Source organism: Carassius auratus, unplaced genomic scaffold, assembly GCF_003368295.1.
Source record: "Carassius auratus strain Wakin unplaced genomic scaffold, ASM336829v1 scaf_tig00215606, whole genome shotgun sequence".
Taxonomy (NCBI): Eukaryota; Metazoa; Chordata; class Actinopteri; order Cypriniformes; family Cyprinidae; genus Carassius; species Carassius auratus.
This window is the reverse complement of record NW_020528160.1, coordinates 20,895-34,359: the sequence shown is the minus strand read 5'-3', so window position 1 is coordinate 34,359 and position 13,465 is coordinate 20,895. Positions and strand designations below refer to the sequence as shown.

At 33.9% G+C, this 13,465-nt stretch overlaps 2 protein-coding genes and 1 long non-coding RNA gene across 3 annotated transcripts; 2 read left to right on the top strand and 1 right to left on the bottom strand.

The window, feature by feature from the left end:
• The first annotated feature begins 984 nt into the window (after positions 1-984).
• Positions 985-5,597, top strand: LOC113095083 (neutral cholesterol ester hydrolase 1-like). Its single transcript, XM_026260697.1, has 5 exons — positions 985-1,206; positions 1,934-2,165; positions 2,296-2,365; positions 2,465-2,636; positions 3,493-5,597. Exons 1-5 carry the CDS (start codon positions 1,069-1,071, stop codon positions 4,111-4,113), a joined length of 1,233 nt encoding a protein of 410 aa, XP_026116482.1. The 5' UTR covers positions 985-1,068; the 3' UTR covers positions 4,114-5,597.
• A 655-nt stretch (positions 5,598-6,252) lies between these two features.
• Positions 6,253-13,296, top strand: LOC113095082 (neutral cholesterol ester hydrolase 1). The gene is made up of 5 exons (XM_026260696.1): positions 6,253-6,490; positions 7,610-7,841; positions 8,072-8,141; positions 8,239-8,410; positions 12,310-13,296. Exons 1-5 carry the CDS (start codon positions 6,353-6,355, stop codon positions 12,928-12,930), a joined length of 1,233 nt encoding a protein of 410 aa, XP_026116481.1. The 5' UTR covers positions 6,253-6,352; the 3' UTR covers positions 12,931-13,296.
• On the bottom strand, positions 8,421-10,935 carry LOC113095085 (uncharacterized). The gene is made up of 3 exons (XR_003288271.1): positions 10,354-10,935; positions 9,484-9,516; positions 8,421-9,170 (listed from the first exon to the last, which is right to left on the bottom strand). It is a non-coding gene; the product is annotated as an uncharacterized LOC113095085 (long non-coding RNA).
• Positions 13,297-13,465: the final 169 nt, after the last annotated feature.

The window sequence follows — 13,465 nt, the reverse complement described above, 5'->3', positions numbered from 1 at the left end:
AATCCATAATGATGTAAATTATCTATAATTTCAATCTCATATCCGATGGCCACACAAACGGTGTCATAACCGTACAGTAATTATTGTAATGTTATATACATGGAAATGCATGATATTATAAACTCATGATTTAAACTAAGAGACTTTTCCTAATTTGTGGGCCAAATTAAACTTTTTACAACTCGTTATAATTATGTGATTAACATTAACAGTACATACGAGTGAAAACCTACATTTTAGGCTTTAGTTGAAATGCTAGCCCATGTAATTAGGTTTTTAAAGTTTCATATATTTCTATGGAAGTAGGGTAATCAGTGTGAAAAGAAAAGGTGATCATATTGTAAAAGAGAAACTACAGCGCCACTTAGTGGTCATTAGCATTAGTACAGTGATCAGCTCTCATATTTCAGAGATTTGTAAACAGACTGGGATTATGCCATGCTTTATCAGGACATTAACCATGAAGCATATAATATCACACAAAGGACCATTTTAAAACGAGCAGAATTATCAAGATGAATACTGTTGTGTATGTTATATGAATCTATAACAAGAACTGTAGTAGTAGTAGAAGTAATAGCAGTTGTAGTAAAATCATTAAAATAGCATAAGGTGTAGTACTTTCACTGTTGGGCTGACATATGTCTGATATACAGTACATTCCAGTGTGACGTATGTAAACAACTGTTATATGACAGAACGTGAGGAACATTTCAAAATAAAAGACACCGCCTACCATCACAATACAGTACAGGAGGGAAAACATAAAAATCAACTTCAGATGTCGTTTACTTAAAAACTTGCGTTCTTTTCGGTGTATTCAAAATAGTAAATAGTAGTAAATTGTAGTAGATAGACGACAAATAATAGCATATATCAACTTACAAACGATGGCTTCAGAGTTCTCATACCTGAGGACTTTTAATGTAAAATCTGCAGTGATTTCTAAACCACTCTCTGGGGTCAGATGAGGTATTACAACACCATACAGTCAGTCACTATGTCAACTCTGAGACCGGTATAGTTGCATGAGTTTCTTGTGGTCTTTCAACTGGAAGTATAATTATAATGCGGCCCTTTTCGATCGTGGCGATTTTACTGTCAGTTGCAGCTGCTTATTATATTTATCTGCCTCTGCCCAGCACTATATCAGAGCCATGGAAACTCATGTTTATGGATTCTATATTGCGTGGTGTAATGCATGTGGTAAGCTTTGCATTTGTTTCCGTTGTATAATATATAGGCTCCATTATACAAATATGCATAATTATCAATTAAATGTTGATACAATATTTAAACATGATTAAAAAAAATCGTGAAATGCATTGTCAAAGTTTAACGTCATAGCTTAATTAAGAAAAGAAGATAATACAAACAAATTTAATAAAAACTAAACTAACATTCTATATATTTTTTTTCTAGCAATAATGTTGGAAAGGAAAAATAAGGAAAATAAAAAATTGTCAATTTTTTTCGAAGAATCTATAAAATATATATTTTTCTAACAACAAATAAAAAGCTAAGAAGTTAAGACGTTGTCTATATGTTTAAAAATATTTTAAAAATATTTGATCATTTATTTCACTATTTTATTTTTACTTAAATTGATTGAAAATCATTTCAAAAGAGTTGTTATTTTCAATAAATCTTGTATTATTTTAATTGTTGACCTCTAAAAGCTAATATCACCAAACAGTTTTTGTGTTTAAATTTACCATATATGCTTGGTTAATCTCATGCTTAATCAAAAATCTAATAGCTCTCAGTAATACAAATTAAAGACGTGGAATTTGAGCCTGTAATGCTTAAAAAAAAAACCTTCCTGTGTCCCTTCAGAATTAAAAAAAAAAATTCTTAAAGAGATTTGCTGACCCTTGGAGAGTGTTTAATAATCCCGCTCTCTGATCCCTCTAACTTGTCTTTTTTTCCATAGAGCTTTTTAGCTCACAATCTTGGACTGAGTCGACCTTTTGATATTGCAAAGTATGCTGCATCATGGGATGAAATAAAGGGTCCACAGTCCAGCCCAGTAATCCGGGTCACAGAAACGTCATTTGGAGGAGTGCAGGCGCAAGTGTTCGAGTCCACAGCAGCAGACCAAGAACCACCTTTGAAAAGAGGTGTGGTCTATTTCCACGGAGGTGGATGGACACTCGGCAGTGGAAGTAAGTGAAAATGCATGTGATTTCATATAAATAAATGTTTTTTCTGTTTTCGATATTTTACACAGAAGGAGTGAGATAATAAAAAAAAATTATATTTTATTAGTAACTTTGGTTCCCTTTTTCTTTAAAGAGATGCAAACGTATTTCCTTCAGTGCTGGTCTATGGCTGAAGAGTTGGATGCAGTTGTAATATCAATTGAGTAAGCAATTCTCTACTGTATAATTTATTGCTACATCCATTTAGAGCTGTAATTACATCAATTACCAACTGTCACTTAACATATAATTTGTATGTTCAGGTACACGCTGGCCCCGGAGGCACGTTTCCCAGATCAGTATAACGAAGCCATTCAGGCCTCCAAACACATCCTGACAGCCGAGGTGTTGAGTCGGTACTCCATAGACCCGAAACGAGTGGCTGTGTCAGGGGACAGCGCCGGTGCCAATCTGGCCGCTGCTGTGGTGCAACAGGTGTGAGAAATAACTGCAAATGAATTTCACTCTATTTGCTGAATGATGTCACATACTGTCATATTATGTTTATTTTGAGGTGATGGGTCCAAAAATAATGCCCGTTTTGGTCTAGCATGTCACACTTTCCTAAAAAATATGATTTGTTTTATAGGATTTTTTGTTTCAACAGCCATTTGTAAGGTGAAGATTACAAAATCACTAGAAAAAAAAGAACAATGGTTCCTAACTATTTGATCTGTTCTAAGCTGATTTCATTCTGATTCAATTCTGATCTTAATTTTGATTGAAGGTAGGAATTATGGCCAGTGACAAGAAGAAAATGCAAAGATGACTTGTGTAGAAAGCTTACTACATCCAAAAAGTGACAGAAAATGACACACACACACATTTATTCCCCTTTATTCCCTGCTCTGATGCTCGGTTTGAACTTCAGCAAGTCGTCTTCACCACATCTAGATGCCTAAATGCATTGAGTTGCTGCCATGTGATTGGCTGACTAGCTATTTGTGTTAGCAAGCAATTAAATAGGTGTACTTAATAAAGTAGCTGGTTATGTATATATATATATATATATATATATATATATATATATATGTATTGTTTGTTTATATAAATTTCTTCAACATTGAATGGATACATATAGTATTGATATAGTATATAGAGAATTTTCAGTTTTATTTTGCAAAAAAAAAAACAACAACCTTTGCGATGATATTTTTTCTAAATCTAAATTTGTGTAAATTAGGTAGTGTTAGGCCTTTTTTTTTTTTTTGCAGATCAGCAGATTTTTTTCAAGGTGCATGCTGTGTTTTCATTACTAAGGAAAAGTAATATTTTGTCTCTCTTCTCACAGATGGCTTTGGACAAAAGTGCTTCTATTAAGTTCAAAGTTCAGGCACTTCTCTACCCTGTGCTTCAGGCCTTGGACTTCAACACCCCCTCGTACCAGCAGAACGGCCACATTCCCATCCTGCACCGTCCACTCATGGCTCGCTTTTGGCTTGAGTACCTAAACGGGGATCCAAGACTTGTTACGTCTTTACTGGCAAACAACCACTCAATCTCAACCCCAAGCCAGGAGATAGCAGCGGCCAAAGCCAAGACCAACTGGACCAAGCTTCTTCCGGTGGCCTTCCAGAAGAGCTATAAACCTGTGTTTCCGCTTCACGGCGACCCAAAGCTGCTGGAGAAGCTGCCAGGGCTGCTGGATGTGAGAGCGTCGCCTCTCCTAGCTGAAACAGAAGTGCTGAAGGCCGTGCCGCCCGCTTACATCATGACCTGTGAGCATGACGTGCTGAGAGACGACGGACTCATGTACGCCACACGACTGGAGGAGGCCGGAGTCCACGTCACTGTTGATCATGTTGAAGATGGCTTCCATGGATGCCTCAGTTTTGCTTTTGGACCCTTTCGGTTTTCTGTAGGGTTTCGAAGTTTTAGGAGTTATATCCTCTGGTTGAAGGAGAACCTCTAGCAGGTGTTTTTTTTTTTTTTTGGTGGGTGGGTGGGGTATTATGTTATGGTATTAATCATTTTGATTTCAAACATTAACCAATGGTTTTAGACTTAAAATACTGTGCAACATGTCAATGCAATAGATTATGAAAAGCACACTGATCAAGCCCAAAACTATTGAAACTATGTTTCAGTAACAATACACAATTGTTTTCGTAGCAGTGGGTTTATAGTGGATGTAATGCAGGATAATCCAGATTACACAAAGGGTTTTTTTTGATTGTGAACCCATCCCTATTAGTTCTGTCATGGAAATTATTTTATTGATAATATTTTATGTAAAAATCCGCAGAGTGTGACCGAAACAAATTGTCAATTTCTATTAAAAATATATAAATAAATAAAAAACATGAAAATGAATACATATAAATTATAAAAGTATTAAAAATGACTTACAATGTAATTTTTATATTAATCTGCAGTGACAAAAAATAGACAATGTCTATTGAATATATATATATATATATTAGTATTAAGAATGACCAGTTAGACAGTAATTGTTCTAAAAATATACAAATACATATATATAAATAACAAATGTTAAAACAAGCCCATGCAAAAAAAAATAAAAAATAAAAAAACAACAAGTAAAAAACGAAACGTGTAAAACAAGACACTAGTTTCAACACACTGTAGTTCTCATATTTCTCAGTTAATGAGCAGATGGGAAGACAAGACAGTTCATGTCTTTCACACTCAAGACTTGCAGCGGTATACATTTTTATTTATGCGTGCACAAACAAGCATGCAATTGTGCTCTCTGCACTAGTTTTGTGCAGCTGCATCTAGGCATCACCAGGCCTCAAGAAGTAGACTCATTTCTTACCGAGTGATAGATACATTCTGAATGCATGCATTTATTTCCTTGGGAAATAAACCATTACTGTACTCTGATTTTCAGAGCAGAATCTGTGAAACAGCATATGGGAAAGTAAATGTAAATGTAATATAAATGAATTTTAACACTCAAACAATTTATTCAACATACAAGTGTAAAAAAAAGTGTAAAATTCATGGATAAGTTTACCACAAAAAATAATTTGCTTTATGCACAAAATGAGTTCCGTTCCACCGGCCATACTGTATCTCTGTTTGGGACTGTTTATGCTGTCAGTACATTTCATATTTACACTTCAATTCTACTGTATGATCAACATGGATGTAAAATGAGTACAATGTAATATTTGTTGTTACATTATGTATGAGTATGTATGATATTCCAAAATCATGAATCATGAAAATGAAGAGACAAATCAGAAGTCTTACTTGTGCATTTCTTAAAAGTGTAAAATAGCTTGACTGGAATTCATAATGAAAACACTATATAATACTATATATTCACTCAAAGTTGTTTGTGCAAGGTACACATGCAACCAACAGAGCATGAAGATTTCAAAATAAAAGTATATCTCTCCATGCTGAATCCAGTGGAGGGGAAAAACAATTAGAACAACTTCTGACATTATCGTGCCGCTTATTAAAAAGGTTACAAATACAAATGTAAAATTTATTTAAATTTCACGTTTTTCTTTTGTGTTATTTAACAACATTAAAATAATTTACTAGTAGCTATGTGCACTTAACTGATCTAAAAAATGTGAAGCCATTGACAGATAAAATGTGACCCTGGACCACAAAACTAGTCTTCAGTTGCATGGGTGTATTTGTAGCAATAGCCCAAAATACAACTGTATGGGTCAAAATGATAGATTTTGCTTTTATGCCAGAAATCATTAGGGTATTAAGTAAAGATCATATTTCGTAAATTTCCTATTGTGAATATATACAAACTTAAATACTTTAACCTTATTAGGATTATGCATTGCTAAGAAAATCACTTAGACAGCTTTAAAGGCCATTTTCTATATATATATATATATATATATATATATATATATATATATATATATATATAAAGCTCAGATTTTCAAATATTTGTATCTAGGGTTTATAAATTATGAAGAATAGACCTTTATGACTGGTTTTGTGGTTCAGGGCCACAAATCACTAATAAAAACTGCAGTCAAAGGTAAACAACCACTTATGGACTTGAGGACTTTTAACATAAAAAACCTGCTGTGATTTCATAATTTCTACTATCTGAAAGGAAATCAGGTGAAGTGTCATACGTGCAGTCACTATATGAACACTGACGTTTGTGCTGCGAGTGATTTAATGCTCCTTTAACACAATTAATAATGCGGCCCATTTTGATTGGGGTGGTTTTAGTGTCAGTTGCAGCTGCATATTATATTTATCTGCCTCTGCCCAGCACTATATCAGAGCCATGGAAACTCATGATTTCAGACGCAATGATGCGTAGCATGATGAAGTTGGTAAGATTTTGTATTAACCCTCTGGGCCTCGTCGTTTAGGGGTCACAAAGCCTTGTTGAGATGTAATTTTTTTAAGGAAAATCAGTGTAATAGATTTTTGTTAAATAATATTTTGTATTATTATTTAGAATTTTGAGGGGATTTTATGATACTATGCAACATTTATACAATTTGAATGAGCTACTTTTTCCTATTAGAATTCATATATTTTTATTTATTTTTTTTATATTTTCCAATAAATGCAACTTTTCATGTTAAAACAGAGTGAAAGCATTTCAAATCAATTTTTTGAAGTGAGAATTGTGCCATCTGGTGGCATAAAAATACAAATGAAAACTTGTGTAATGTCATGTAAACTCCTGTATAATTCCCTAACGAGTCCCATTTTTTTAGACATAATTTCTTAATTTTATTAGGATTTACTTTTAGATATACATTTAGACATTCTAAAAGACAACTTTTTGTCAAGGTTTAGATATTTTTGGTTAGAAAAATATCAGGTTTTGTATTATGATTTTGATTCAGTCATTGAATATTCTCAAAATTTGCTCTGTTGCGTTCTTTCTGTGAGTGTGTGTGTGGGATAGAGAGAGAAAGAGAGAGAGAGAGAGAGAGAGAGAGAGAGAGAGAGAGAGAGAGAAAGAGAGAGAAAGAAAGATAAAGAGGGAGAGAGTATTATTTCATTCATTCGTTTTATTTCAAATATTCTAAAGAAAATTGCTCTGTTGCAGTCTTACCGGTTCATTTCTCTCTCTCTCTCGCTGTGTGTGTGCGTTGGGGGGGAGGGTCTATTTTGCATATTTTAGAGAGTCACCCCTTGATTGCTGTGCACTTTTTTCTGCACAGTGGCTCATTTTTAGTTTGTACCACCAAAAGATTCTCTGAGTTTTCCTTTTATTCTTATTTGCCATTCATTTCCTATGTTGGTCATAGGAAGTGTGACTTTTTTTTGGACCCTTTAACATATAAATATACATTTTTTTAATGACCAAAGAGGCCCAGAGAGTTCAAATATTTATATATAAATGTTTTTACTTTAGCATATAGAATTCCACTTAAGTATCACCATTTATGGAATAAGAGATCTGCTGACAGAAAACCTTTCTCTCTCTCTCGCAGGGTTTCTTAGCTCATGATCTTGGACTGGCTTCGCCATTTGGGTTGGTAAAATACTTCTCGGCTTGGACGGATGCAAAAATTGACGAGTCCAGCCCAAGCGTCCGAGTCACAGAGGCGTCTTTTGGCGGAGTGAAAGCACTGGTGTTTGAGTCCACTGCTGCAGGCCAGGAACAGAGCTTTAAAAGAGGCGTGGTCTATTTCCACGGAGGAGGGTGGACACTCTGCAGTACAAGTATATGATAGTTTACTGTTTTATATATTCAATATGCATATGATTTCATGCAAATGAAGGATTTTGTTGAATCGGTCGAGAGAAATAGGTTTGCTCAGCAGTCTCGATGCGCCCTCACGTGGTCGAGCAAGGAAACACTTCTCAGATATTATTTAAACTTTTGTTGTGACACTTTTAGTGATATTATCTATGATTTTTACCTCTTCAACTGCTCTCTCTCTGTTTTATAGAGATGGAACCATTTTTCCGTCAGTGCATGACTACGGCTGAGGAGCTGAATGCAGTCGTAATATCTGTCGAGTATGCAATTTCCTAGGTCTTTCCGAAGGTCTTTGTATTATTAAATGAGCGGTTTACCTGATTATTTTTTTATATCTTATTTGAATTGTATGTTCAGGTACAGGCTGGCACCGGATGCACGGTTTCCAGACCAGTATGATGATGTTTTTCAGGCCTCCAAACACATCCTGACAGCCGAGGTGTTGGGTCGGTACTCCATAGACCCGAGGAGGGTGGCTGTGTCCGGGGACAGCGCCGGAGGAAACCTGGCCGCTGCTGTGGCACAACAGGTACCCCAGCAAGCAATTTTGCGTCTAATAGACGTCTAATAGCCGTCTAAACACAGCCGAGACGTCTAGGCTAAATCGAGGCTAATTTTGGGCTGTCAGTGAAAATCTAATAGACGTCTAAACATACCCCAAGAATAGACAGCTATTAAATGACTACATATATACGTCTAATAGATGTCTAACCATAGCCCAAGAATAGACAATCAGACAGCTATTGAACGACTATATTTATACGTCCAATAGACGTCTAAACATAGCCCAAGAATAGACTAGTCATCAATTAGACCGCTAAACAACTACATACGTCTAATAGACAGGCAATATGGGTCTAGGCTAAAACAAGGCTGATTTTGGGCTGTCAGTGAAAATCTAATAGACGTCTAACCATAGCCCAAGAATAGACTAGTCATCCATTACACTACATATACATGTAATAGACAACAAAAAGAGGCATAAGGATTCTTTTCACTCAAATATAACAGGTTCTCATAAATTAAAATCCATCCAAACTAATTGAATATAAAGGGATTTATTTTGAACAATTATATAGACAACAACAACTTGGACAACATTCAAACATAAAAATGAACAAATAAAACATTGGAAAAATATGTAAAACAATTAATTTTTAAGAATTAACTGTTTACTTTAGATCCATAACCCCCACCCCCTGCCCTCCCTGGTGCTTGTTTGAAATGATTAGAAATAGCATTTTTTATTTCACATTCCATAGCTGATGGAAAGCTGGTCATCACTGCGTCTGCCAAATGAGAAAAAGGAAAGAATTATTGCTCAAAAAAAACATTGTTGACAATCCTTTTTAACTAATTAGTCAATCACTTTTGCTAGGATGATTTAATAGATAGAGTTAACAGAATATAGATTGAGACTATATAATTTATATCAATATAGACAATAATTTATATCAATATTATAATTAATATCAATAATTGAACATTTTTGCTCGCTTAGTGGTGATGCAATACGGCGTGTAACGATACGCGTATTGAACAATTCTGTACAAGGCATATATATATATATATATATATATATATATATATATATATACTCACTTTCACTTGGTTCCAAACCTGTATGGCTTTCTTCTGTTGAACACACACAAAAAAAATATATTTTGATGAATGTTGGTAACAAGACATTTAATGGTAGTCACTGACAAGTGTTCTGTATATTCAATTGCTGTACTTTGTTGACTGATTGCAGGATAATTTCCAATAAACAGTGTCTTTAAATCAAATAAAGTGGATTACATCACTCCAGTTCTGAGGTTTTTACACTGGCTATCTGTCTGTCAAAAAATTAATATCCAAAAACTACAGTTGGTTATTAAATTAACATTTTAAGGCCAAAGTAAATTTCTAATCTTCTGATGTACTATGAACCATCCAGAGCAGACCTCTCAGGACATCTGGGACAGTAGCCAGCTACTTTTATATCTCCGAAGTCAAAACAAAACATGGAGAAGCAGCATTCAAATTTATATCTGAAACAAATTCACTGAAAACTGAATGTATGCTGCATATTTTAATTATTTACAAACTAGTTTAAAGACTTTATGTTTGCCACTACCTTTTATTAAATGGAGAGGATTTTTTTTTTTTCTTTTCATGTTGCACTATGCTGCTGTTAAATTTTATGTAAAGTACTTACAGAATTTGCTTTAAATCAACTCTAATTTAAATACAAATAAATACTGGTATCTTTATAATAATAAAAAAATAGTAATGATAAGTTTCATAGTTTCATGCTTACCACATTCATTGAATTTAGATACATTTGCAATAACACGTGCAAGGTAACGTTAACTTTTTGGAGAAAAGTAGTACTCTGCAATGTTAATGTTAAAATGTCACGGTTTCTACACATTATAACAGCTAACTAATTTAAAAAATAAACATATCAAAAATAACACGCATACTTACAAGATCGAAGTAGAAATGTGAAGGTTTTCACTCAGACTGTTGCTCACCCGTTGCTCTCCGACAGCTGCCTCGTGTAAAATAAAATGGCGGAAATGTTTATCGCGAGATTTGGCTTAAGTGATCTAGTCACGCAATGGCATTAGTTCCAGTAGACATGTCTCAGTAGTGTTTCAATTGTGCCATCTAGCGGTTGGGAAATGCAATTGCATTTGATTAGATATTTTTATCGTAGATTGAGTATGAATGTTTGACAGAAAATATATATTAAGCTGTGTAAGCGAAAACATTTCAAAGACTAATATTCTAGGTCGCTGGTCTATATCTGAGCCCAGATTGCAATAATTTCGCCAGGTGGGCTAAAGCAGACCGCATATAGCCCGTCCAATTCGGAGCTAAATCGTGATCTACCATGCCGTGAAATGACGTATTGAACCTTGATATCATACCAATGCGAACATGATTGAATATTAACCATTTCATGCACTGCCTGGCAAAAAAATACAATTAATCAGTTTTGACAAAAAGTGGGCTACAATAGCCGGGTCTGAATACGAGCTAAATCGTGGCTACGCACAGCCTACACATATAAAATGTAAAATAAAGTAAACCAAACAACTTGTAATCACGTTAGACTCTGCGTACATGATGGAATATCATTCATCTCACAAGTTATTTTGCAAAAAAAAATACATTTATCCAGATTAAATGTTATTTGGGCTAAAAGTGGGTTACACATAGCCGGACTATATCTGGTCTATATTTAACCCAGACGTTGAAATGACGGCTATTGCTTGCTGGGGTGTGAGAAACCCGAGCGTCAATAGTCATCATTACAAATAAAGGTTTCCCATTTAGGCAAGACATTATAGGTGAATAGAGTAAAGGCTGTAACTAAAAAATATAGCAGTAAAAAAATGTTTTATGTTATGCTAAAATATGAACATTTTGCATGATCTAATTAAATATGCACTCATTTGCATACATTTCCAGAACTGAAATCTGAACATTTTTAAAGGGATTTTGGATATCTATTTGTATCGAGTGAATTATATTTGAACAAACGCCTCTGTAAAAACCTTCACCATATAAATTTGGAGAAAAAAGTCTATTGCCATTGAAATCTGCAGACGCAAATAGATAAATTTATAAAAGAAATGAACACTAAAATGTGTGTGTTTTGGATGTTTTTTTTCCAAAAATCGGAAAGAAGACAGATGATGGAAGCAAAATAGCCCAAAGTATCAAGATGTTTATAGTCAGTATGCTTATTAATCGTACGCTTCATTATGACGTCATCATCATGATCATGAATGAGAAAATTGAGAAAAGTTTTTTTTTGTAAAAATGCTTTAAATGAATAATTTAGAGTATATGTTTAAACTTTTAAATGTTTTAGATTTTTAATTAACTATAATTAATGATTCATATATATATATATATATATATATATATATATATATATATATATATATATATATATATATATATATATATATATATATATATGGTTAAACTTTATTTACCATGTATGTGACAAATAAAAATCTTGAATCTTGAATCTTTTAAGGTGTCCTTGTTACACTGTTATTATAGATACTGACTAATATTAATTAACTACGTTCTTACTGTATGGTTAGAGTTAAGATTAGGGTTTGACTAAGGGTTACTTGCATGTAATTATGCATAATTCATTGTTATTATAATAGCAAGTACAAGTAATAAAGTGTAATATATATATATATATATATATATATATATATATATATATATATATATATATATATATATAAACTGAACAAAATACAGAATAACAACACCTAAATATTGTTAAATATGTTTTGTTTACTAGTGTGCCTAAGCATGTTGTCAAAGGTATTTATTGTAAAATATTGCAAATAATCAAACTTTTTTTTTTTGTCTTTTTTTTTGTCTTTTTTTTTGTCTCTGTTCTCACAGATTGCTTTAGACAGTAGCATTCCTATTAAATTTAAAGTTCAGGCGCTGGTGTACCCAGTGCTTCAGGCCCTGGACTTCAACACCCCCTCGTACCTGCAGAATGCCAACATTCCCATCTTAGACAGGTCATTGATGGCCCGCTATTGGCTGGAGTACCTAAACGGCGAGCAGAAGCTTCTTCCTGCTTTGCTAGCAAACAACCACACAGCTCTGGATCAGGGTCAGGAGATAGCAGCGGCCAAAGCCAAGATCAACTGGACCAAGCTTCTTCCGGTGGCCTTCCAGAAGAGCTATAAACCTGTGTTTCCGCTTCACGGCGACCCAAAGCTGCTGGAGAAGCTGCCAGGGCTGCTGGATGTGAGAGCGTCGCCTCTACTAGCTGAAACAGAAGTGCTGAAGGCCGTGCCGCCCGCTTACATCATGACCTGTGAGCATGACGTGCTGAGAGACGACGGACTCATGTACGCCACACGACTGGAGGAGGCCGGAGTCCACGTCACTGTTGATCATGTTGAAGATGGCTTCCATGGATGCCTCAGTTTCGCTTTTGGACCCTTTGCATTTTCTGTTGGAAGACGAAGTCTTGGGAACTACATCCATTGGCTGAAAGAGAACCTCTAAAGACTCATATAGGCTGGGTCTATGTTAAATATATTTTAATTTTAAATTAGATTTTTTAATTTAACATGCAGTCCATAATAAAAATGCTTAAAAGTTATTTCAACAAAATCTGAACAAGCCTGCTGTTTTAGTACAGGGAATTTATTATAAATTTGTATTTAATGTCAAATGATTTATGCAGTGCAATTGGAATTTATTAACAGGTATAAAATTAACTCTAAAGTTAATGTGTATAAATACTTTAAATGCACAAGATATTATATAAATGTTCAGTTTGATAGCTTAAGTTAACACTTTTTGGATTTGCATATAAACATTCTTAAATTACATTTTGGGGTTATAATATACAAAAACAGTCAAATTAGAAATAAAATGCATAAAAAATGAATATATATATATATATATATATATATATATATATATATATATATATATATATATATATAAAATAGAAAATAGAAAGGGTACTGATTCAAACAAAACAAGCAGTATTTACTTTTCCAAAAAGAAAGAAAAAATATTAATAGTAATTACT

What these genes read in the sequence shown, in the direction of transcription:
- LOC113095083 (XM_026260697.1), top strand. Translation starts at nt 1,069, where the DNA reads ATGCGGCCCTTTTCGATCGTGGCGATTTTACTGTCAGTTGCAGCTGCT. An exon ending in TGCGTGGTGTAATGCATGTG is followed by an intron (nt 1,207 to 1,933) that starts GTAAGCTTTGCA and finishes TTTTTTCCATAG; the next exon opens with AGCTTTTTAGCTCACAATCT. An exon ending in ATGGACACTCGGCAGTGGAA is followed by an intron (nt 2,166 to 2,295) that starts GTAAGTGAAAAT and finishes TTTTCTTTAAAG; the next exon opens with AGATGCAAACGTATTTCCTT.
- LOC113095082 (XM_026260696.1), top strand. Translation starts at nt 6,353, where the DNA reads ATGCGGCCCATTTTGATTGGGGTGGTTTTAGTGTCAGTTGCAGCTGCA. An exon ending in GTGGACACTCTGCAGTACAA is followed by an intron (nt 7,842 to 8,071) that starts GTATATGATAGT and finishes TCTGTTTTATAG; the next exon opens with AGATGGAACCATTTTTCCGT. An exon ending in CCGCTGCTGTGGCACAACAG is followed by an intron (nt 8,411 to 12,309) that starts GTACCCCAGCAA and finishes CTGTTCTCACAG; the next exon opens with ATTGCTTTAGACAGTAGCAT.